Raw genomic sequence first — 19,997 nt, forward strand, 5'->3', positions numbered from 1 at the left:
GCAGGAGGAGAAGCCACGAATGCAGCCTGGAAGTCTGTGCCGGTCTCTGGCGCTGAGGGGTTTGTGTGGAATGCCGAGGCTGATGAAGGCTTTGGCATCCCACTGATGCTCCGCTGCTTTTCCACTCTGTAATTTCACGGCTGCTGGTTAATTACCGCCCTGCCTGGTGTCTGCGCTCAGGTGGCCCAGGAAGGGAAGACAGAGACACAGACAGACTTGCATTTATATAGCACCTTGCACTCCCTCAGCACGTCCCAAAGCGCTTGGCAGACAATCGGGTACTGTTGGGGTTTAATCGCTGTTGTAAATGAAAGAAACGTGGCAGCCAATTTTCGCTTTTGCACACTTCCTGTGATTCTGACGTGTAACACTACCGCTGACTCCCGCATGTAACACTTCCCGTGGCTCCCGCGTTTAACACTTCCCCTGACTCCCGCGTGTAACACTGCCCCTGGCGCCCGCGTGTAACTGCCCCTGGCGCCCGCGTGTAACACTCCCCCTGGCGCCCGCGTGTAACACTCCCCCTGGCGCCCGCGTGTAACACTCCCCGTGGCTCCCGCGTGTAACACTTCCCGTCACACCCAGCGTCACACTTTCCGTGGTGCTCACAGTCACATAGTCATGCAGTCCATGTCCGAATGCAGCAAGACCCGGACGACCTTCAGGCTGAGGCTGAAAAGTGGCAAGTAACATTTGTGTCCCCCAAGTGCCAGGCAATGACCACCTCCAGCAAGCGAGAGTCTAACCACCGCCCCTAGAAATTCAGCGGCATTACCATCACCGAATCCCCCACCAGCAACGTCTTGGGGTTCACCATTGACCAGAAACTTAACTGGACCAGGACCAGCCACACAAATACTGTATCGACAAGAGCAGCACAGAGGCTGGGTATTCTGCGGCCAGTGTCTCACCTCCTGACTCCCCAAAGCCTTTCCACCATCTACAAGGCACCAGTCAGGGGTTTGATGGAATACGCTCCACTTGCCTGAATGAGTGCAGCTCCAACAACATGCAGGAAGCTCGACACCAGTCAGGACAAAGCAGCCCACTTGATCGGCACCCCATCCCCCACCTTAAACATTCACTCCCTCCATCACTGACGTACCATGGCTGCAGTGTGCACCATCTACAAGATACACTGCAGCAACTCGCCAAGGTTTCTTTGGCAGCACCTCCCAAAGCCGCGCCCTCTACCACCTAGAAGGACAAGGGCAGCAGGCGCATGGGAACACCACCACCTCCACGTTCCCCTCCAAGTCACACACCATCCTGGCTTGGAAATATATTGGCTGTTCCTCCATCGTCACTGGGTCACAATCCTGGAACTCCCTCCCTAACTGCACCGTCTGAGCCCCTTCACCACATGGACTGCAGCGGTTCAAGAAGGCGGCTCATCACCACCTCCTCAAGGGAAATTAGGGATGGGCAATAAATGCCAGCCTTGCCAGGGACGCTCATGAACGAATTTTTAAAAAAACATCACAGCCAAATTTGCCCCAGGCAAATGTGCATGGCCAATTTATTCCAGATCACCCGACTGGCTCGTTCTGTCCAGCTGATGGCCCCTGAGCCTGGTCTGGCCAAATCACCAACTTGCACTTTCTCAGAAGCTGCAGCTTACCATGGGAAAGTGTGTTCAAACAAACTGAGAACCGCCCAAAGGCAGGGCTTAACTGGGAAAGCTGAAACTTGTTAGAGAAAGGCTCTTATAATTAGGATAACTTGTACTGTCTGCCTGTTGCAGATCAATTGTTTGTTACAGAAACCGCCCGTTGTTTTTTTTCATTCAATGGGACGGTATCTATAACAGGCGCCCGACGGCCATGTAGGAGTTGAGCTGCGAATCAGCCACGATCAATGTTCCCTCGAATTATTATTTTATGGGTCGCGCGGCCCTTTTGAATTTCCGTGGCTACGCGGGGGTTTTCCGTTGTGAAGCCGTTGAACATCCTTCGCAGCACCTCCAGACCACTGCCCAGCCGTGCAGCTTAACGGGAACAGCGCTCGTGATGGGAGGTCATTTTAAGCTAACCCGCCCGTCGGGAATCCCACGGGATTGGGGGGAGCGGGAAAAAGAAAAACTTGGATTTATATAGCGCCTTTCACGACCAGCGGATGTCTCAAAGCGCTTTACAGCCAATGCAGTACTGTTGTAATGTGGGAAACACGGCAACCAATTTGCGCACAGCAAGCTCCCACAAACAGCAATGTGATAATGACCAGATAATCTGTTTCTTTTTGTTATGTTGGTTGAGGGATAAATATTGGGATAACTCTCCTGCATTTCTTCAGAATAATGCCCATGGGATCTTTTGCATGCACTTGAGAGAGCAGACGGGGCTTCGGACTAACATCTCACCTGAAAGACGGAACCTCTGACAGTGCAGCACTCCCTCAGCACTGCACTGGAGTGTCAGCCTAGCTTTTTATGCTCAAGTGTCTGGAGTGGGACTTGAACCCACAATCGTCTGACTCCGAGGCGAGTCTGCTATCCACTGAGCCATGGCTTTCACATGGAACGCCGGTTTTAACGCCCTACCCAATATTGCTTTCAGTGCGGTCATCATCATCATCATTATCATCATAGGCAGTCCCTCGATATCGAGGAAGACTTGCTTCCACTCTAAAAGTGAGTTCTCAGGTGGCTGTACAGTCCAATGCGGGAATTACAGTCTCTCTCAGGTGGGACAGACAGTGGTTGAAGGAAAGGGTGGGTGGGGAGTCTGGTTTGCCGCACGCTCCTTCCGCTGCCTGCGCTTGTTTTCTGCATGCTCTCGGCGACGAGACTCGAGGTGCTCAGCGCCCTCCCGGATGCACTTCCTCCACTTAGGGCGGTCTTTGGCCAGGGACTCCCAGGTGTCGGTGGGGATGTTGCATTTTATCAAGAAGGCTTTGAGGTTGTGTCCTAGAAACGTTTCCTCTGCCCACCTGGGGATCGCTTGCCGTGTGGGAGTTCCGAGTGGAGCGCTTGCTTTGGGAGTCTCGTGTCGGGCATGCGGGCGATGTGGCCCGGTCCAACGGAGCTGGTCGAGTGTGGTCAGTGCTTCGATGCTGGGGATGTTGGCCTGATCGAGGACACTAACGTTGGTGCGTCTGTCCTCCCAGGAGATTTGGGGTGTATAAGCAGCATCAAGCTGTCAGCTTCCCGCCGGGCAGGTTAAGTTAACATTGCCCCCCCCCCCCCCCGCACTCCACACCCCCACTCCACACCCCCACCCCCCCGATCTCACAGAGTGACAGAATGGGCTCGAGGGACCGAATGGCCTGCGTCGCTAATACAAACGGCACTGACTGAGTTTTCCTTTCTTCTGTTTCCAGAAATGAGGAGCTCGTAACAAAATCCGCACAAGCCTGCGCCGCGGTGGAACCATGGGGCCCACGGTGCCGTTCCTCCTCCTGTTGCTGGGAGTGGCCAGCCATCCATCGGGAGCCCAGGTGAACCTGGGTAAGTGTCATGTCACCGCTGGCATTCGCATCCTGCAGGGGAAAAGGAAGATCCCACGTCTGTACGTGACGCTGTTTCACGTCCTCGAAATAGAAAAGAAAGCTTTGCATTTATATAGCGCCTTTCACGACCACCTCAAAGCGCTTTGCAGCCAATGAAGTACGTTTGGAGTGTCGTCACTGTCGTAATGTGGGAAACGGGGCAGCCAATTCGCGCACAGCAAGCGCCCACAGACAGCAATGTGATGATGACACAAATAATCTGTTTTTCAGTGATGTTGATTGAGGGATAAATATTTGCACCAGGACACCGGGGAGAACTCCCCTGCTCTTCTTCGTTCTTTTATGTCTATCCGAGAGGGCAGACGGGGCCTTGGTTTAGCGTCTCGTCCGAAAGACGGCACCTCCGACAGTGCAGCACTCCCTCAGCACTGCACTGGGAGTGTCAGCCAGGATGTTTGAGCTCAAGTCCCTGGAGTGGGACTTGAACCCAGAACCAGTCTGACTCAGAAGCGAGTGTGCTACCCACTGAGCCACAGTCTGAAAGTCTCACAACTTATGAATGACTTCCCCCCCCTCCCCAAAACTCAAGTGTAGTTCACTATGGTCTTGCACCGCGGTAACCAATCTGCACACGGTGAGATGTGACTTTTTTTTGGTGGTGTTGGTGGAGGGTTGAATGTTGACCAAAGACAATGAGGAGAACCTTCCCGTTTGAAATAGCACTGTGAAGATTCTCGACTCTGGTGACAGACTTACATAAACCGGTTGAAATTTGGGGCTGTGTATTAGAGGTGGTGATAATGGGGCACCAGTGCATTGCACCATGAATTGGTAAAGTTTCTGATGGTTGTGGTGTTAAGAGGAGGCAGCAGGCACTCATAGGATCATACAGACGGAGGCCATTCGTGCCTGTGCTGACTCATTTGAAAGAGCTATCCAATTAGTCCCACTCCCCACTGCTCTATCCCATTAGCCTTGCAAATGTTTTCTTTGCAAGTATTTGTCAAATTCCTTTTTGAAAGCTATTATTAAATCTTGCTTCCACCGCCCTTTCAGCCAGTACATTCCAGATCATCATAACTCGCTGTGTTTAAAAAGACGTCTCCTAATCTCCCCCTCTATTTTTTTTTTTTTGCAAATTATCTTAAATCGGTGTCCTCTGGTTCCACTCCTGTCAGTGGAAATGGCTCCTCCTTATTTACTCTTACCAAAACCTTTAGAATTTTGAACACCTCTATTGAATTTCCTGTCTGTCAACCAGTGGCTCAGTGGGTCCCACACTTGCCTCGGAGTTAGTAGGTCGTGGATTCAAGTCCCTCTCCGGGGACTCCTGACACTCCCAGTGCAGTGCTGAGGGAGCGCTGCACTGTCGGAGGAGCTGTCTTTCTGATGAGGCGTTAAACCGAGGCCCCCTCAAGTCTGCTCTCTCAAGTGGGCGTAAAAGATCCCAGGGCACTATTTCGAAGAAGAGCAGGGGAGTTATCCCCGGTGTCCTGGCCCAATATTTATCGCTCAATCAACATAACAGAAACACATTACCTGGACGTTATCACGTCTCTGTTTGTGGGAGCTTGCTGTGCACATGTTAGCTGCTGCGTTTCCTACATTGCAACAGTGACGACACTCCAAAGGTACTTCATTGGCTGTAAAGCGCTTGGAGGCGTCAGGTGGTCGTGAAAGGCGCTATATAAATGCAAGTCTTTCTTTATTTTTTTCGCCTTCACTTTCTCCCCACATTGAAACCTGCACTGACTGCAAGTGAGCTGGGAGTTGCCCAGGGGGTGGGGGGAGGGGAGCAGAGCGGGGTAACAGGAGGCCAATGCTGTGACAGGCTTTTGCCCCAGGCTCGGCCGGTTGTTATTGCCATGTTCACTTACCCATAATCTCATGTTTAGTTTCAAATTCCACTAAAACCCATCACAACATTCCTCAGTCATAAGCCACACAAATTGGGGTGGGGGGGTGGTGGGGGGCAGGGAACAGAGGAATCATCTGATCTGTAAGGTCAATGAGGGGAGGCCTCCTCTAGACTCACATGACTGAGGGACTTCGCCAAGCCTGCGGGAGTTGGCGCTAATCCGCTGGCAATCCTCACCCCCCCCCTCCCTCCCCCAGCCACGAGGGAAACTTCATTAAACAACTGCTCTAATCCGCTTAAATCAGGAGGGCCAGCAGAAATCTCGACTGTTGACAATGTGTAGAATGGGCCTGTACTCTCTGGAGTTTAGCAAAATGAGAGGTGATCTTGTTGAAACACATAAGATTCTGAAGGGGGTTGACAGGGTAGATGCAGGGAGGATGTTTCCTCTGGCTGGGGAGTCTAGAACCAGGGAGTCACAGTCTCAGAGTAAGGGGTCGGCCATTTAGGACTGAGATGAGGAGGAATTTCTTCACTCAGAGGGTGGTGAATCTTTGAAATTCTCCACCCCAGCGGGCTGTGGATGCTCAGTCGTTGAGTATGTTCAAGGCTGAGATCGATAGATTTTTGGACACTAAGGGAAACAAGAGACATTGGATTCGGGCAGGAAAGTGGGGTTGAGGTAGAAGATCAGCCATGATCATATTGAATGGCGGAGCAGGCTCGAGGGGCTGTATGGTCCACTCTTGCTCCTAATTCTTATGTCCGAAGTACCCACTAAAAAAGGTACAAGTTCAAACCAGAAGACTGAAGTCAGATTTGAAACTGACTGCTGCATTTCCTACATTACAACAGCGACTACAGAATACTTTATAAAGGCAAGTTCGCTTTCTTTCAATCTTTCTTTCTCTCTCTCTCGTTCTTTCTTTCGCTCCCTGGGCAGATCGGGGCAGCAGCCTCTGTACAAATCTCACTTACAGTTGCAAGCTACCCCTGTCGGGCTGCAAAGGCTGCGGATGTGCCTGGCACCACGGTGGTAGATTTCACACTCTGCGTCCAGCCGCCGTGACTGGAATTTCAAGCACTCTTTCTGTGTGTGTGTGGAGACAGACACACAGTCGCAGCTGTGTTTAGATGTCTTATTGCTGCTTCTGAGGGAAAACAATGGCAGTGTTTGCACTGAGAGGTGCAGCAAAGGCTGGAGCTCCCACGGGGTTACACTGGTTCCTGCTATTAACCCCTTTGGTGCCGAGGTGTTGCTGCACTTATTACAGTGGAGCAAATGGTAGTCACGGGTATGTTTTAAAAAAAAAGGCCAATGGCATATTTCCTGCTGCAGGAACCTGCTGATGGCCAATGCCACGTACCACCCTGTGAAACAGTGAGACTCGCTTCGGTTTTTGCCTCACTTCTTTATTTTATTTCGTCTTTCCTTCCTTCTTTCCTATCTTTCTTTTCTCCCTCCATTCCTTCTTTTCTTTCTTTTTTCCCCTCCCTCCTTTTCCTTTTCCTTTCCTTTCCTTACCTTTCCTCCCCTTCCCTCCGTTCCTCCCCTCCCCTCCGTTCCTCCCTCCGTCCTCCCTTCCCACCTTCCTTTCTTACTTTCTGTGATTTAACCCTATCATCACCTGTGTAATGAATGGCTTATTCAATATACTGGCAGTATTTCAGTGGCAGTGCTGAGGGAGCGCTGCACTGTCGGAGGTGCCGTCTTTCAGATGAGATGTTAAACCAAGGGCCCGTCTGCTCTCTCAGGTGGATGTAAAAGATCCCAGGGCACTATTTCAAAGAGGAGCAGGGGAGTTGCCCCCGGTGTCCTGGGCCAATATTTATCCCTCAATCAACATAACTAATACAGATTATCTGGTCATTATCACATTTCTATTTGTGGGAGCTTGCTGTGTGTAGATTGGCTGCTGCGTTTCCAACATTACGACAGTGACTACAACTATTTTGTTGACAACAGTGACTGCACTTGAAGTATTTTATTGGCTGTAAAGTGCTTTGAGACGTCCAGTGGTCGTGAAAGATGCTATATAAATCCAAGTCTTTCTTTATGTCTTAGCTGCCAATGTGTCTCACGGACGGTGCATGTTAGGATATAAATTGAATGTGCCTTCCACAGAATAGGTGCAGTTTACACACCCTCGTTTAAACATGATCTCGTTCATCAGCTCAGCACATTAAACTGGCCTGTGGGTAAAACAAAAACAAAGCATGTTTGCAGCTGTCCAAACCTTGCTGGGACTTGTCATCCACCTTTAATGTGCCTTGGTGCCTCTCACACTCTGCCTTAACTGTCACTTCATACAACGTCTAACAAATTACATGCAAAGCTAGTCCTAACATGATTGAAATTTATCCCCTTGGCCACCGTCGAGGAGGCTGTTCTCACTTGTACACAAGTTCCATTTTTCCACCTCTACATTCAGGATTTTGTATCGTGCCAGCATAAAACACCATCTTTGCCAGAAACAGAGGAAAATTGAACCTAACTCTGTATCCAACCCGTGCTGTACCTGCCCTGGCAGTGTTTGATGGGACAGTGTGGAGGGAGCTTTACTCTGTATCTAACCAATGCTGTACCTGCCCTGGGAGTGTTTGATGGGACAGTGTAGAGGGAGCTTTACTCTGTATCTAACCCGTGCTGTACCTGCCCTGGCAGTGTTTGATGGGACAGTGTAGAGGGAGCTTTACTCTGTATCTAACCCGTGCTGTACCTGCCCTGGCAGTGTTTGATGGGACAGTGTAGAGGGAGCTTTACTCTGTATCTAACCCGTGCTGTACCTGCCCTGGCAGTGTTTGATGGGACAGTGTAGAGGGAGCTTTACTCTGTATCTAACCCGTGCTGTACCTGCCCTGGCAGTGGTTGATGGGACAGTGTAGAGGGAGCTTGATTCCTAGCCACACAACCCCCTGAGATGTCTGCGCTCTTCTAATTTTGCCCTCTTGAGCATCCATGATTATAATCGCTCAACCATTGATGGTCGTGCCTTCTGTTGCCCGGGCCCTAAGCTCTGGAACTCCCTCCCTAAACCTCTCTGCCTCTCAACCTCGCTTTTCTCCTTTAAGTCGCTCCTTAAAACCTACCTCTTTGACCAAGCTTTTGGTCGTTTATCTTAATTTCTCCTTATGTGGCTAGGTGTTAAATTTTGTTTGATAGCCCTCCTGTGAAGAGCCTTGGGATATTTCACTATGTTAAAGGCGCTATATTAAAAGACTTGAGGACAAAAATCCTGGCTGACCATCCAGTGCAGTACTGAGAGAGTGCAGCACTGTTGGGAGGTGGACAAGACATTAAACCGAGGCCCCGTCTATTCTCTCAGGGGGATGTAAAAGATCCCACGGCACTATTTCGAAGAAGAGCAAGGGGGTTTAGCTGGGCCAATATTTAGCCTTCAGTCACCTTCACTAAATGACCAGATGGTCTGGTTATTATCATGTTGTTATTTCTGGGAGCTTGCTGTGTGCAAATTGGCTGCCCCATTCCCCCCATTACCACAGTGACCAGCAGAGCTGCTCTCCGGTCATCTTGGGTAATCCTTACCACTGGACCAAGACCTAGCTCTGTCAAGCCCGTGTGGTGGCTGATGTGCAATGGTCACCACACATTTAAAAAAATCCACGCACTGGCATCTTCCACCCTTCAACATGTAGTTCGGGATCTGGAATATTAGGTCCTTCATTGAAACACCTGTGAACACATCCATTTTTGGCCTGGAAGCAAGTCATCCTCGATACAAGGGACCGCCTATGATAATGATGATGATGACTCCAAAGAGTATTTAGTTGGCTGTAGGGTGCTTTGGGGCATCCTGAGGTCATGAATGACACTGTATTAATGCAAGTCATTTCTTGCTTTATAAAGGTGGCCTTCATGCCCTTGTAAATTATACTAAGCAGTTCACCTTGGGATAATCAGTGCGCTGGGCCCACCCACTCTCCTCGGGGAGCTCAGTAATGCATCCTTGAACAACAGGCGAGTCCAGCATTCGTTACACATTAACTCCTGCACCGATAACACGGGGAATTAGATTAAGTGCCAAGGAGTTGCTGAGCTGGAAGTTCTAGTAAAAGTGTATTGGAGTCGTTTGCAGTGTTAATCATTACCGTCATCATAGGCAGTCCATCGGAATCGAGGAAGACTTGCTTCCACTCTTAAAACGAGTCCTTAGGTGGCTGAACAGTCCAATACGAGAGCCACAGTCCCTGTCAGAGGTGGGACAGACAGTCGTTAAGGTAAGGGGTGTGTGGGACAGGTTTGCCGCACGCTCCTTCCACTGCCTGCGTTTGATTTCTGCATGCTCTCGGCGATGAGACTCGAGACGTTCAGCGCCCTCCTGGATGCACTTCCTCCACTTAGGGCAGTCTTTGACCAGGGGCTCCCAGGTGTCAGTGGAGATGTTGCACTTTTTCAGGGAGGCTTTGAGGGTATCCCTGTAACGTTTCCTCTGCCTCCTTTGGCTTGTTTGCCGTGAAGGCGTTCCGAGTAGCGCGCTTGTTTTGGGAGTCTCGTGTCAGGCATGCGGACAATGTGACCTGTCCAGCAGAGCTGATCAAGTGTGGTCAGTGCTTCAATGCTGGGGATGTTGGCCTGATCGAGGACGCTAATGTTGGTGCATCTGTCCTGCCAGGGGATTTGTAGGATCTTGCGGAGGCATCGTTGGTGGTATTTCTCCAGCGACTTGAGGTGTCTACTGTACATGGTCCATGAGCCATACAGGAGGGCGGGTATTACTACAGCTCTGTAGACCATAAGCTTGGTGGCAGTTTTGAGGGCCTGGTCTTCAAACACTCTTTTATTTCCTCAGGCAGCCGAAGGCTGCACTTGCGCACTGGAGGCAGTGTTGAATCTCGTTGTCAATGTGTGCTCTTGTTGATAAGAGGCTCCCGAGGTATGGGAAATGGTCCACGTTGTCCAGGGCCATGCCGTGGATCTTGATGACTTGGGGACAGTGCTGTGCGGCGAGGACAGACTGGTGGAGGACCTTTGTCTTACGGATGTTTAGCGTAAGGCCCATGCTTTCGTACGCCTCAGTAAATACGTCGACTATGTCCTGGAGTTCAGCCTCTGTATGTGCGTAGATGCAGGTATTGTCTGCATACTGCAGCTCGACGACAGAGGTTGGGGTGGTCTTGGACCTGGCCTGGAGATGGACCGGGGTCCAACAGAGCTGCGCCATCGCCCCAACCCTCTTCTCAATCTTCCTCGCTGCCATGCTCCACCTCACAATCAACAAGCTCCCCGCTGGAGTGGAACTAAACTATAGTAATCATTATAGGGCTGTTGTGTTACCTGCCCCCCTGTGTGGCTCAGAGACGTGGACCATATACAGCAGGCACCTCAAATTGCTGGAGAAATACCACCAATGCTGTCTCCGCAAGATCCTGCAAATACCCTGGGAGGACAGACGCACCAATGTCGGTGTTCTCGATCAGGCCAACATCCTCAGCATCGAAGCACTGACATGCAGCGGGCGGTCGAGGGGGTCATTCAGCCCGACTGCCAGCCTCTCTTCCGTGGTTAGATTCGCGGCAGGGTGTCCCTGGAGATGGAGCACGCGGTATCCACTGGTGCGCTCGCGGCCTTCCGTGAGTGGTGGGCGCCGGAGGGACTGGAGTGCATCATCACCCCGGGCAACAAAATTTTAATTTGATTTAAGTTTCCGTAAAAGTTTATATTGAAATTTGTGGGTTCTAGTACCCTTGCCAAAATGGGGGTACTTGGTTTAAAGTTAGAATTAAAATAGTTGGGGAGCTGTTGCACTGTGAGTGGTTTAGCCAGTCATGTGATGTTCACAAGACTCAATAAAACCCCAGTCAGTTGAGTTTAGTTAATCCACGATGAGGTATGCAGTTGTGAGCCGAGTTCTTACGTTGCTATGAATTCTTAAGCAGACAACCCATGAAGCAGATACATTACAACAACAACACCAACCACGTGTATTTATATAGCACCTCTAACATTGTAAAACATCCCAAGGCGCTTCACAGGTGCGTTTATAAGACAAAAAGTTTGACACTGAGCATCAGAAGGAGAAGTTAGGGCAGCTGACCAAAAGCTTGGTCAAAGAGGTATTAAGAGGTATCAAAAGGTCTTAAAGGAGGAAAGAGAGGTGGAGAGGTTTAGGCAGGGAGTTCCAGAGCTTTGGGCCGAGGCGGCTGAAGGCACGGCCACCGATGGTTGAGCGATTATAATCAGGGATGCTCAAGAGGAGTGCAGACATCTCTGGGGATGGGGGGGTGGTGCTGGAGGAGATTACAGAGATAGAGAGGGGTGAGGGCCATGGAGGGATTTGAAAACCAGGATGAGAATTTTGAAATCGAGCCAATGTAGGTGAGCGAGCACACGGGTGATGGTTGAGTGGAACTTGGAGCGAGTTGGGACACGGGCAGCCGAGTTTAGGATCACCTCAAGTTTACGTAGGTTAGACTGTGGGAGGCCAGCCAAGAATGCTTAGTTAAGAACCCACAACTTTCTGCTTCCAGCTAAAGAGTTTGGTTTTATCCCTTTGATTATTTTTCAGTCGAGTTGCCCCCTGTTCCAATAAAGAAATCTTCCGAATGCATGTTCATAGAAGCATAGAAAAATTACGGCACAGAAGGAAGCCATTCGGCCCATCGTGTCCGTGCCGTTGATTGGATATTTATTGATCTGGATGAGGTGGTGCGGGGAAGATTTACTCGAATGGTACCAGGGGATGAGGGACTTCAGTTGCCTGGAGAGACTGGAGAAGCTGGGGTTGTTCTCCTTCAAGCAGCGAATGTTAAGTGGAGCTTTAATAGAGGTGATCAATATCGGTGCGGGGTTTCGAGAGAGTGAATAAGGAGAGACTGTTCCCACTGGCAGGAGTGTTGGTAACCAGAGGACACAGATCAAAGGCAATTTGGCAAAAGAATCAGACAGGGAGATAAAGACAATCACTTTTACACAGCGAGTTGTAATGATCTGGAACGCGCTGCCTGAAAGGGCGGTGGGAGCTGATTCAACAGTAACTTTCAAAAGGAAATTGGATAAATACTTGAAGGAGAAATATTTGCAGAGCTACGGGGAAAGAGCGGGGTAGTAGGGCTAATTGGACAGCTCTTTCAGAGCCGGCACGGGCACGATTGGCCGCACGGCCTCCTTTTGTGCAGTATGTCTGCTGTGGCTCACCTCTGAGTCAAAAGGTCGTGGGTTCAAGTCCCACTCCAGAAACTTGAGCACGTAAATTAGGCTGACCTTCCCAGTGCAGTGCTGAGGGAGCGCCGCACTGTCAGAGGTGCCGTCTTTCAGATGAGAAGTTAAACCGAGGCCCTGTCTGCCCCCTCAGGTGGACATAAAAGATCTCCTGGCAATATTTGGAAGAAGAGCAAGGGAGTGATTATCCCCGGTGTCCTGGGCAATATTTATCCCTCAATCAACATAACAAAAACAGATTATCTGATCATTATTGTAGTGTTTGAATAAAGAGTCTGACCAGATACTGTGAGCTCAAAGTAAAGTGTGACCATAGTCTTTTATTGCAGGTCTCCAGAGTGCCTCTCCAGCCTGTGAGGCCTCCTTAAGTACAGGTGCTCCCAGGGGATTGTGGGATCCCTTGGGACTCCAGGGGATGAGCTCTCTGGTGGTTAAACAAGGTATTTACAGGTTTACATATATAACAATTATCACATTGCTGTTTGTGGGAGCTTGCTGTGCCCATATTGGCTGCTACGTTTCCCACATTACAACAGTGACTACACTCCAAAAAGTACTTAATTGGCTGCAAAGTGCTTTCAGACGTCGTAAAAGGCGCTATATAAATGCAAGTCTTTTTCTTCTATGATTCTATAGTTTTATCTTGAACGTTTTCTATGTATGTTCCTATGCAGAGTTCATGGATCTTGTTACAAGCTCTCTGTGTACTAGCAACCTTTGAACTTCACTCCTTAGTTTGTTATTCTTGATCGCGGGGTCAAAGTGCAAAGATTAGGTGACATTATTAATAGAAGTTTGAATGTTGGCGGTAGAGTTGACTTGTTTTATTTAGTACAGTTTGTTTATTTTGAGCTACGGAAAAATCGTCTCAGCAACCATCGCCGGCGGAAGCACCAGCAAATGGACTGTGGAGAGTGGCACTGTGCCCTGGGGTACCCGTGTGGCTCTGAATTGTTTTGGCACATGTTCATGGTTAGGCACCAGGTTCCCAATCTCACCCATAGGGCAGCTACTGGGTGGAGAGAGAGCGAGCGAGCAAGAGAGACAGAGAGTGACAGAGAGATAGACAGTCAGACAGACAGAGAGAGCGAGGGGGAGAGAGGGAGAGAGCGACCGACCAAGAGGCAGGGAGAGACACAGAGAGCGAGATGGAGACAGACAGAGAGATACACAGTCAAAGACAGAGAGAGGGAGACAGAGCGCGAGAGAGAGAGATAGAAACACAAAGAGAGAGAGGGACATAGAGAGAGGAAGACGTAGGCAGGGAGAGAGGCAGAGAGAGGGAGAGACAGAAAGGGAGGCAGAGAGAAAGGGAGAGAGAGAGAGCGAGAGAGACAGAAAGAAAGAGAGAGAGGCAGAAAAAGAGAGAGCGAGAGGAGAGGGAGAGAGAGGGAGATAGCCGAGAGTGAGAGTGAGGGAAACAGAGAAAGGTGGAGAGAGAGAGGATGAGACAGACAGACAGACAGAATGTGCCCCTCTTTCCCCCCCCCCCCCCCTCATATCTGGCCAAATGGCGCTTCTAGTTCACTGGGGTGGATTTCTGGTGCGATGGAGTAAAGCGGGTGATGGCGAATCGCGAGCCCGTTGTACATCACTCCCATTGACTTCAAATGTAGTTTAAAAATGGGACGAGCTGTCAAAGGGCCTGCCGACTGGCGATCGGCCGCTCCTCAGCGTCAACATCCACCCCACTGCTTGAAGGGAGAGGAAATCAAAAATAAACGAGAAGTGAGCAGGGCAGTGGGCGTTACATTATTCGCCGTTGCTGAGACATCACTTCTGTCGGCGAGCCTCCTTTGCTGGTGCCCGAGGTTGAACAGAAACCCTTGCAAAATGGAATAGTCTCGGGTTCGCACCAAAAATCAATAAGCCTTTCTCTGGTCCTCTCGTATGCTATTTCTCTCTTTCTCTCTCTCTCTCTCTCTCTCGCTGTGTCTCTGTGTGCAAAATTCTTCCGCCTCCCCCAGCTCCCCCTAATCTTTCAGACGGAGCCTCTCAGTCTCTCGGGCAGCTGATAATGGGACGAGTTCTCGCTCCTTCCCTTATCGCCCTCTCGCTCTGAGATAGTTACTGATCTCCATGACTGCGCGCTGTCTGTCTCCGGTTTGGTCCTTGACCCGCCTGTAACCCACAGGGTGTCTGACATTCTCGGTAAAGTGAAAAGGAATATATTGGTTAGTTACTTGGAGTGTTGCGCACAGTTCTGGTCTCCCTCCGAGAGCAAGGATATCGAGGCACCGGAGAAAGCACAAACACAGATTTACAAGGAATGATACCAGAACTGAGAGATTATAAATGTCAGGGAAGGTTGGCTGTGTTTTTTTTCCCTCTGGAGAGGTGACCTGATTGCGGTCTTTAAAATAATGAAAGGTTAAACGTAGCGAAGATGTCTCCACTTGTGCTGGAGACCAAAACTATGAGGTAGTCACTAATAAATCCAACAGGGTATTCAGGAGAGACTTCTTTAGCCAGAGAGTGGTTAGAAAGTGGGATGCTTCAGGCGAATAACACTGATGCATTTAAGGGGAAGCTAGATAAACACATGAGGGGAGAAAAAGAATAGAAGGGTATGCTGATAGGGAATGATGAATGATGCGCACAGCAAGCTCCCACAAACAGCAACAATGTGACAATGGCCAAATATTGGCCCAGAAATCTCGGCCTCCCCGTGTCTGTACGGAGTGTGTACGGACCCGGGAAGGCATCGCAAAAGCCGGTTTTCGGTGCACAATGCGCGTGAGCTAAGAAACCGGCTTTTCCGATCTGTCAAGCTCTGGCTTGACAGATCCTCCGTACCCACACAGCAGGACATTCGCACGGGCAAGATTGCGGCATTTACCCATATCTTGCCCAGCCAAATGACCTGAAAACTCTTGCGCCTGATAAAAGCAGGCGCATAGCCGACTTTTATAGGTGTAAGAGTTTTAAAATACACACAAACATTACAAACACATTTTATTGTTAAAAAACCTGCCCACTTAGGTAAGTTAATTTTAAACCATAATTAAAAAAAACTTTTTAAAAAATCGGAAAAATATATATTTTTATAAGACATAAATAACTAATTTATATTAATGTTAAATATGTAGAGTATTTTTTCTATTTTTTTATTCATGTTTTGTGTGTTTGGGGGGGGGTTTCTCATTCATAATGGAATCTCCAACTTACGGAGTGCCCATTATTATGAATGAGAACATACTTTACCTTGATTGGCTGCCCAGAGCCATGTGACTGCAGCTCCAGCCCTGCGCATGTCCTGACGTGCACGCGCTCCAACACGCAGTCAGTGGAGGCCTCAGGACCGGGATCTCTCGTGGGCGCAGCAGGTTCTGGTAAGTGCGCATCTTTTTTACCGTTTGCAGTTGATCGCCCGCGGGAAGACCTCGACCAGGATTTCGCGGCCAATGGCCCTGAAATCCCGGTCCTCTGCTTCCCGCGGACACTCGCCAGAAAATGGCTAAAAAGATGCGTACCTACCTTTTCCTGATGTGCTCACCAGAGATCCTGGACTCGAGGCCTCCTCTTCTTGCGCAATGGAGTGCGTTCACGCTGGGACGTCCGTAGGAGTCACGTGGGCCTGGACACCCAATCACGGTAAAGTATTTTTCTCGTTCATAGTGATAGGAGTTTCGTAAGTCAGAAATGTCTATTACTATGAATGAGAAACAGCCCAAAACACCACATAACCCATTTTTAAAAAACACCTCACATAAATATATTAAAGAAATTAAAATTGATATGAATGTTTTTGCAAAAAAAAATTGCCAATTTAAAAAAAAGTTTTAATTATGGTTTAAAATAAACTTACCTTAGTGGGCAGGGTTTGTAACATTAAAATGTGTTTTGTAAATTTTATTTTTGTATGTTTTTGTATGTTTTAAAATTCTAACGCTGGTAAAAGTGGGCTATGTGCCTGCTTTTACCGGACACAAGAGCTTTAAGGACATTCACAGGGCAAGAGATGGGCAAATAGTGCAATTTTGCCAATGTCCTTGCTGCAAAGGATCTGTCAAGCACAGAACTTGACAGATCGGAAAAGCCTGTTTTTGGCGCATGCGCATCGCACGGCAAAAATCGGCTTTTCCAATGCCTTCCCGGGTCCGCACAGGCTGGGATTTCAAGGCCAATGTGTTTTTGTTATGTTGATTGAGGGATAAATATTGTGCCCAGGACACTGGGAATAACTCCCTTGCTCTTCTTCGAAATAGTGCCGTGGGATCTTTTACGTCCACCTGAGAGAGCAGACGGGGCCTCGGTTTAACGTCTCATCGGAGAGGCGTCAGCTCTGGCAGTGCAGTACTTCCTCAGCACTGCACTGGAGTGTGTCATCCTGGATTTTTGTACTCCAGTTTCTGGAGTGGGACTTGAACCCACAAACCTTCTGACTCCGAGGTGAAAGCGCTGCCCACAGAGCCCCGGCTGGCTCAGGGAGTTGGGGACACCCACCACCCCCACCCCCCTCCCCATGGCAACAATTTCACATGCTGTACCTCTCTGTCATCGGGGAGAAAGAGATGCACTGCCTGGATGTTCTGATTCCAGTCTCCAGCCTCAGGCCTACGACTTTTTCCTGGACAAGCATTGAAGCAGAGACTAGTACAGAACAGAAGGAGGCCATTCGGCCCATCAAGTCTGTGCTGGCTCTTTCGAAGAGCAGTCCAGTTAGTCCCACTTCCCCCTCCCACCTCCCCCCACCTCCCTCGCTCTTTTCCCATATCCCTGCAATTTTTTCTCCTTCAAGCATTTATCCAATTCCCTTTTGAAGGCCACGATTGACTCTGCCTCCACCATCCCATCAGGCAGTGCATTCCAAATCCTAACCACTCACTGCATTAAAAAAAGTATTCCCTCATGTCGCCTCTGGTTCTTTTGCCAATCAAAATCAAAAGATAAATCTGTGCCCGCTGGTTCTCGGCCCTCCAGCCATTGAAAACCGTTTCTCTTTATTTACTCTATCTAAACCCTTCTTGATTTTAAACCCCTCTATCAAATTCCCTCTGGGCCTACTCTGCTCTAAGGAGAACAATCCCAGCTTCTCCAGTCTATTCGCGTAACTAAAGTACCTCATCCCTGGGACCGTTTTAGTAAATCTCTTCTGCACCCTCTCTAAGGCCTTCACGTCCTTCCTAAAGTGTGGTGCCGAGATTTGGACGCAGTACTGGGGTGGAACTGGTGTTTTATGTAGGCTTAGCATAACTTCCTAGCTTTTGGTGCCCTATGCTTCTGTTTATGAAGCCCAAGATTCCATCTGCTTTATTAACTGTTTTGTTAACCTGCCTTGTCACCTTCAAAGATTTGTGCACAAGCAACCCCCCCCCCACCCTCCAGGTCGCTCTCTGTGGCTCAGCGGGCACCACCCTCGCCTGAGTCAGAAGGTTGTGGGTTCAAGTCCCACTCCAGGGGCTTGAGCACATAAATCCAGGCCGACACTCCGGTGCAGTGCTGAGGGAGTGCTGCACTGCTGATGGAGTGCTGCACTGTCGGAGGTGCCGTCTTTCAGATAAGATGTTAAACCGAGGCCCAGTCTGCTCTTTCGGGTGGATGCAAAAGATGCCCCGGGCACTATCTCGAAGAAGAGCAGGGGAGTTATCGCCAGCGTCCCGGCCAGATGGTAAGGGGTCGGTGTGTGCACGCCGTGGCGGGAAAACGGGCAAAGCGGATTCTGCCCTGCTCCAGAGGAAGGGCAGTTTCTAAAATGGCGGCCCCCCCCACGGAGAGTCGGCGGCCATTCCACACCGCCCCATAGCGGCCACATTCCGGCGATCAGAGGCCGTATCGGAAGGGGCAATTTCAGCCCCAGGTAGTCACTTGCTCCTCTTGGAGAAGTTTCTGTGTATCGGAACAATTCTCTACTGTTTCCCAGCCATTAGCCGTGACTCAGAAGTACAACAGGTTTGGAAGTTGAGCAGCTATTATACTGGACACGTAAGCAGAATTCCCAGGATGTTTCTCTCCGGGGAGACAGTGTCCTCATTGTTCTGTGAGCACCCACTGGTGGTTTCAGTGGGCTTGTGGTCTATCACTGCATTCTTCAAAGCACGATGCACAGTTATCCATTCCCACCCCCCCCCCCCCCCCCCACCCTCCCTGCTCACCATTGCGGTTTTACTGTCGCAGGGCCTCTTTACACGAAAGGTTCAGTTACGGGAATCTGTCATACCCAACATGGCGCGCTAAATTAAAGTATGTTACAGTGATGCGTGTTATATCGGTGTTACAGTGAGGGGTGTGTTATATCGGTGTTACAGTGAGGGGTGTGTTATATCGGTGTTACAGTGAGGGGTGTGTTATATCAGGGTTACAGTGAGGGGTGTGTTATATCAGTGTTACAGTGAGGGGTGTGTTATATCAGTGTTACAGTGAGGGGTGTGTTATATCAGGGTTACAGTGAGGGGTGTGTTATATCAGGGTTACAGTGAGGGGTGTGTTATATCAGTGTTACATTGAGAGGTGTGTTATATCGGTGTTACAGTGAGGGATGTGTTATATCGGTGTTACAGTGAGGGGTGTGTTATATCGGTGTTACAGTGAGGGGTGTGTTATATCGGTGTTACAGTGAGGGGTGTGTTATATCAGGGTTACAGTGAGGGGTGTGTTATATCAGTGTTACAGTGAGGGGTGTGTTATATCAGTGTTACAGTGAGGGGTGTGTTATATCAGGGTTACAGTGAGGGGTGTGTTATATCAGGGTTACAGTGAGGGGTGTGTTATATCAGTGTTACATTGAGAGGTGTGTTATATCGGTGTTACAGTGAGGGATGTGTTATATCAGGGTTACAGTGAGGGGTGTGTTATATCAGTGTTACATTGAGAGGTGTGTTATATCGGTGTTACAGTGAGGGATGTGTTATATCGGTGTTACAGTGAGGGGTGTGTTATATCGGTGTTACAGTGAGGGGTGTGTTATATCGGTGTTACAGTGAGGGGTGTGTTATATCAGGGTTACAGTGAGGGGTGTGTTATATCAGAGTGGTAGAGTAAATAGTGTGTTATATCAGTGAGTGTCACACTAGTATTACAAAGGCCCTGATTGCCCATAGCGTGTTGAGCCTGTTGGAGCCCACTCCGTGGGCAGGGCAGAGTGCCTCATTTAACCATCTAGTTGAAGGCGTTATCCCAGATATTGAAACAGTTGACGAGTCGAGTCTGGCTGCACGCTACGCCCAGATGCCCGGGAATCTCGTGCTCCAGCAGACTTGAGCCACCTGCACTTTTTCGCATGATTTCCCAGGCTGACAGGACTACCCCCCCCCGCCCCACACACACACACACACCCAGCCCCCGGGAATGCTGATGAGCTGGGCTCTTGGAACCCACACATTCCTCCCCGCCTAGCTCAGCTCAACAGTGGGGGGCTGCTTCAAGACGTTCAGCCTGAATGCTCTGCAGCTAAACTGGACCTCAGCCAGAAAAGGGCTCCCGAGCCGTTATTGGCTCAGTGAGATTATGAAAAAAAAAGACAAGACTTGCATTTCTCCAGCTCCTTTTCTCGACCACAGGAGGTCCAAAATC

At 49.6% G+C, this 19,997-nt stretch overlaps 1 protein-coding gene across 4 annotated transcripts in view; it reads left to right on the forward strand.

Moving 5' to 3' along the window:
* The window catches only part of LOC139229763 (discoidin domain-containing receptor 2-like), a 182,145-nt gene that overhangs the window by 96,712 nt on the left and 65,436 nt on the right, over window positions 1-19,997 (forward strand). For all 4 annotated transcript variants that reach the window (XM_070861338.1, XM_070861340.1, XM_070861341.1 and 1 more), the window contains exon 2: window positions 3,319-3,445. In XM_070861338.1, the coding sequence (XP_070717439.1) occupies window positions 3,370-3,445 (76 nt within the window). In that variant the 5' untranslated portion in view covers window positions 3,319-3,369. The remainder of the gene's footprint in view (window positions 1-3,318; window positions 3,446-19,997) is intronic.

Source organism: Pristiophorus japonicus, chromosome 19 (assembly GCF_044704955.1).
Source record: "Pristiophorus japonicus isolate sPriJap1 chromosome 19, sPriJap1.hap1, whole genome shotgun sequence".
Taxonomy (NCBI): Eukaryota; Metazoa; Chordata; class Chondrichthyes; family Pristiophoridae; genus Pristiophorus; species Pristiophorus japonicus.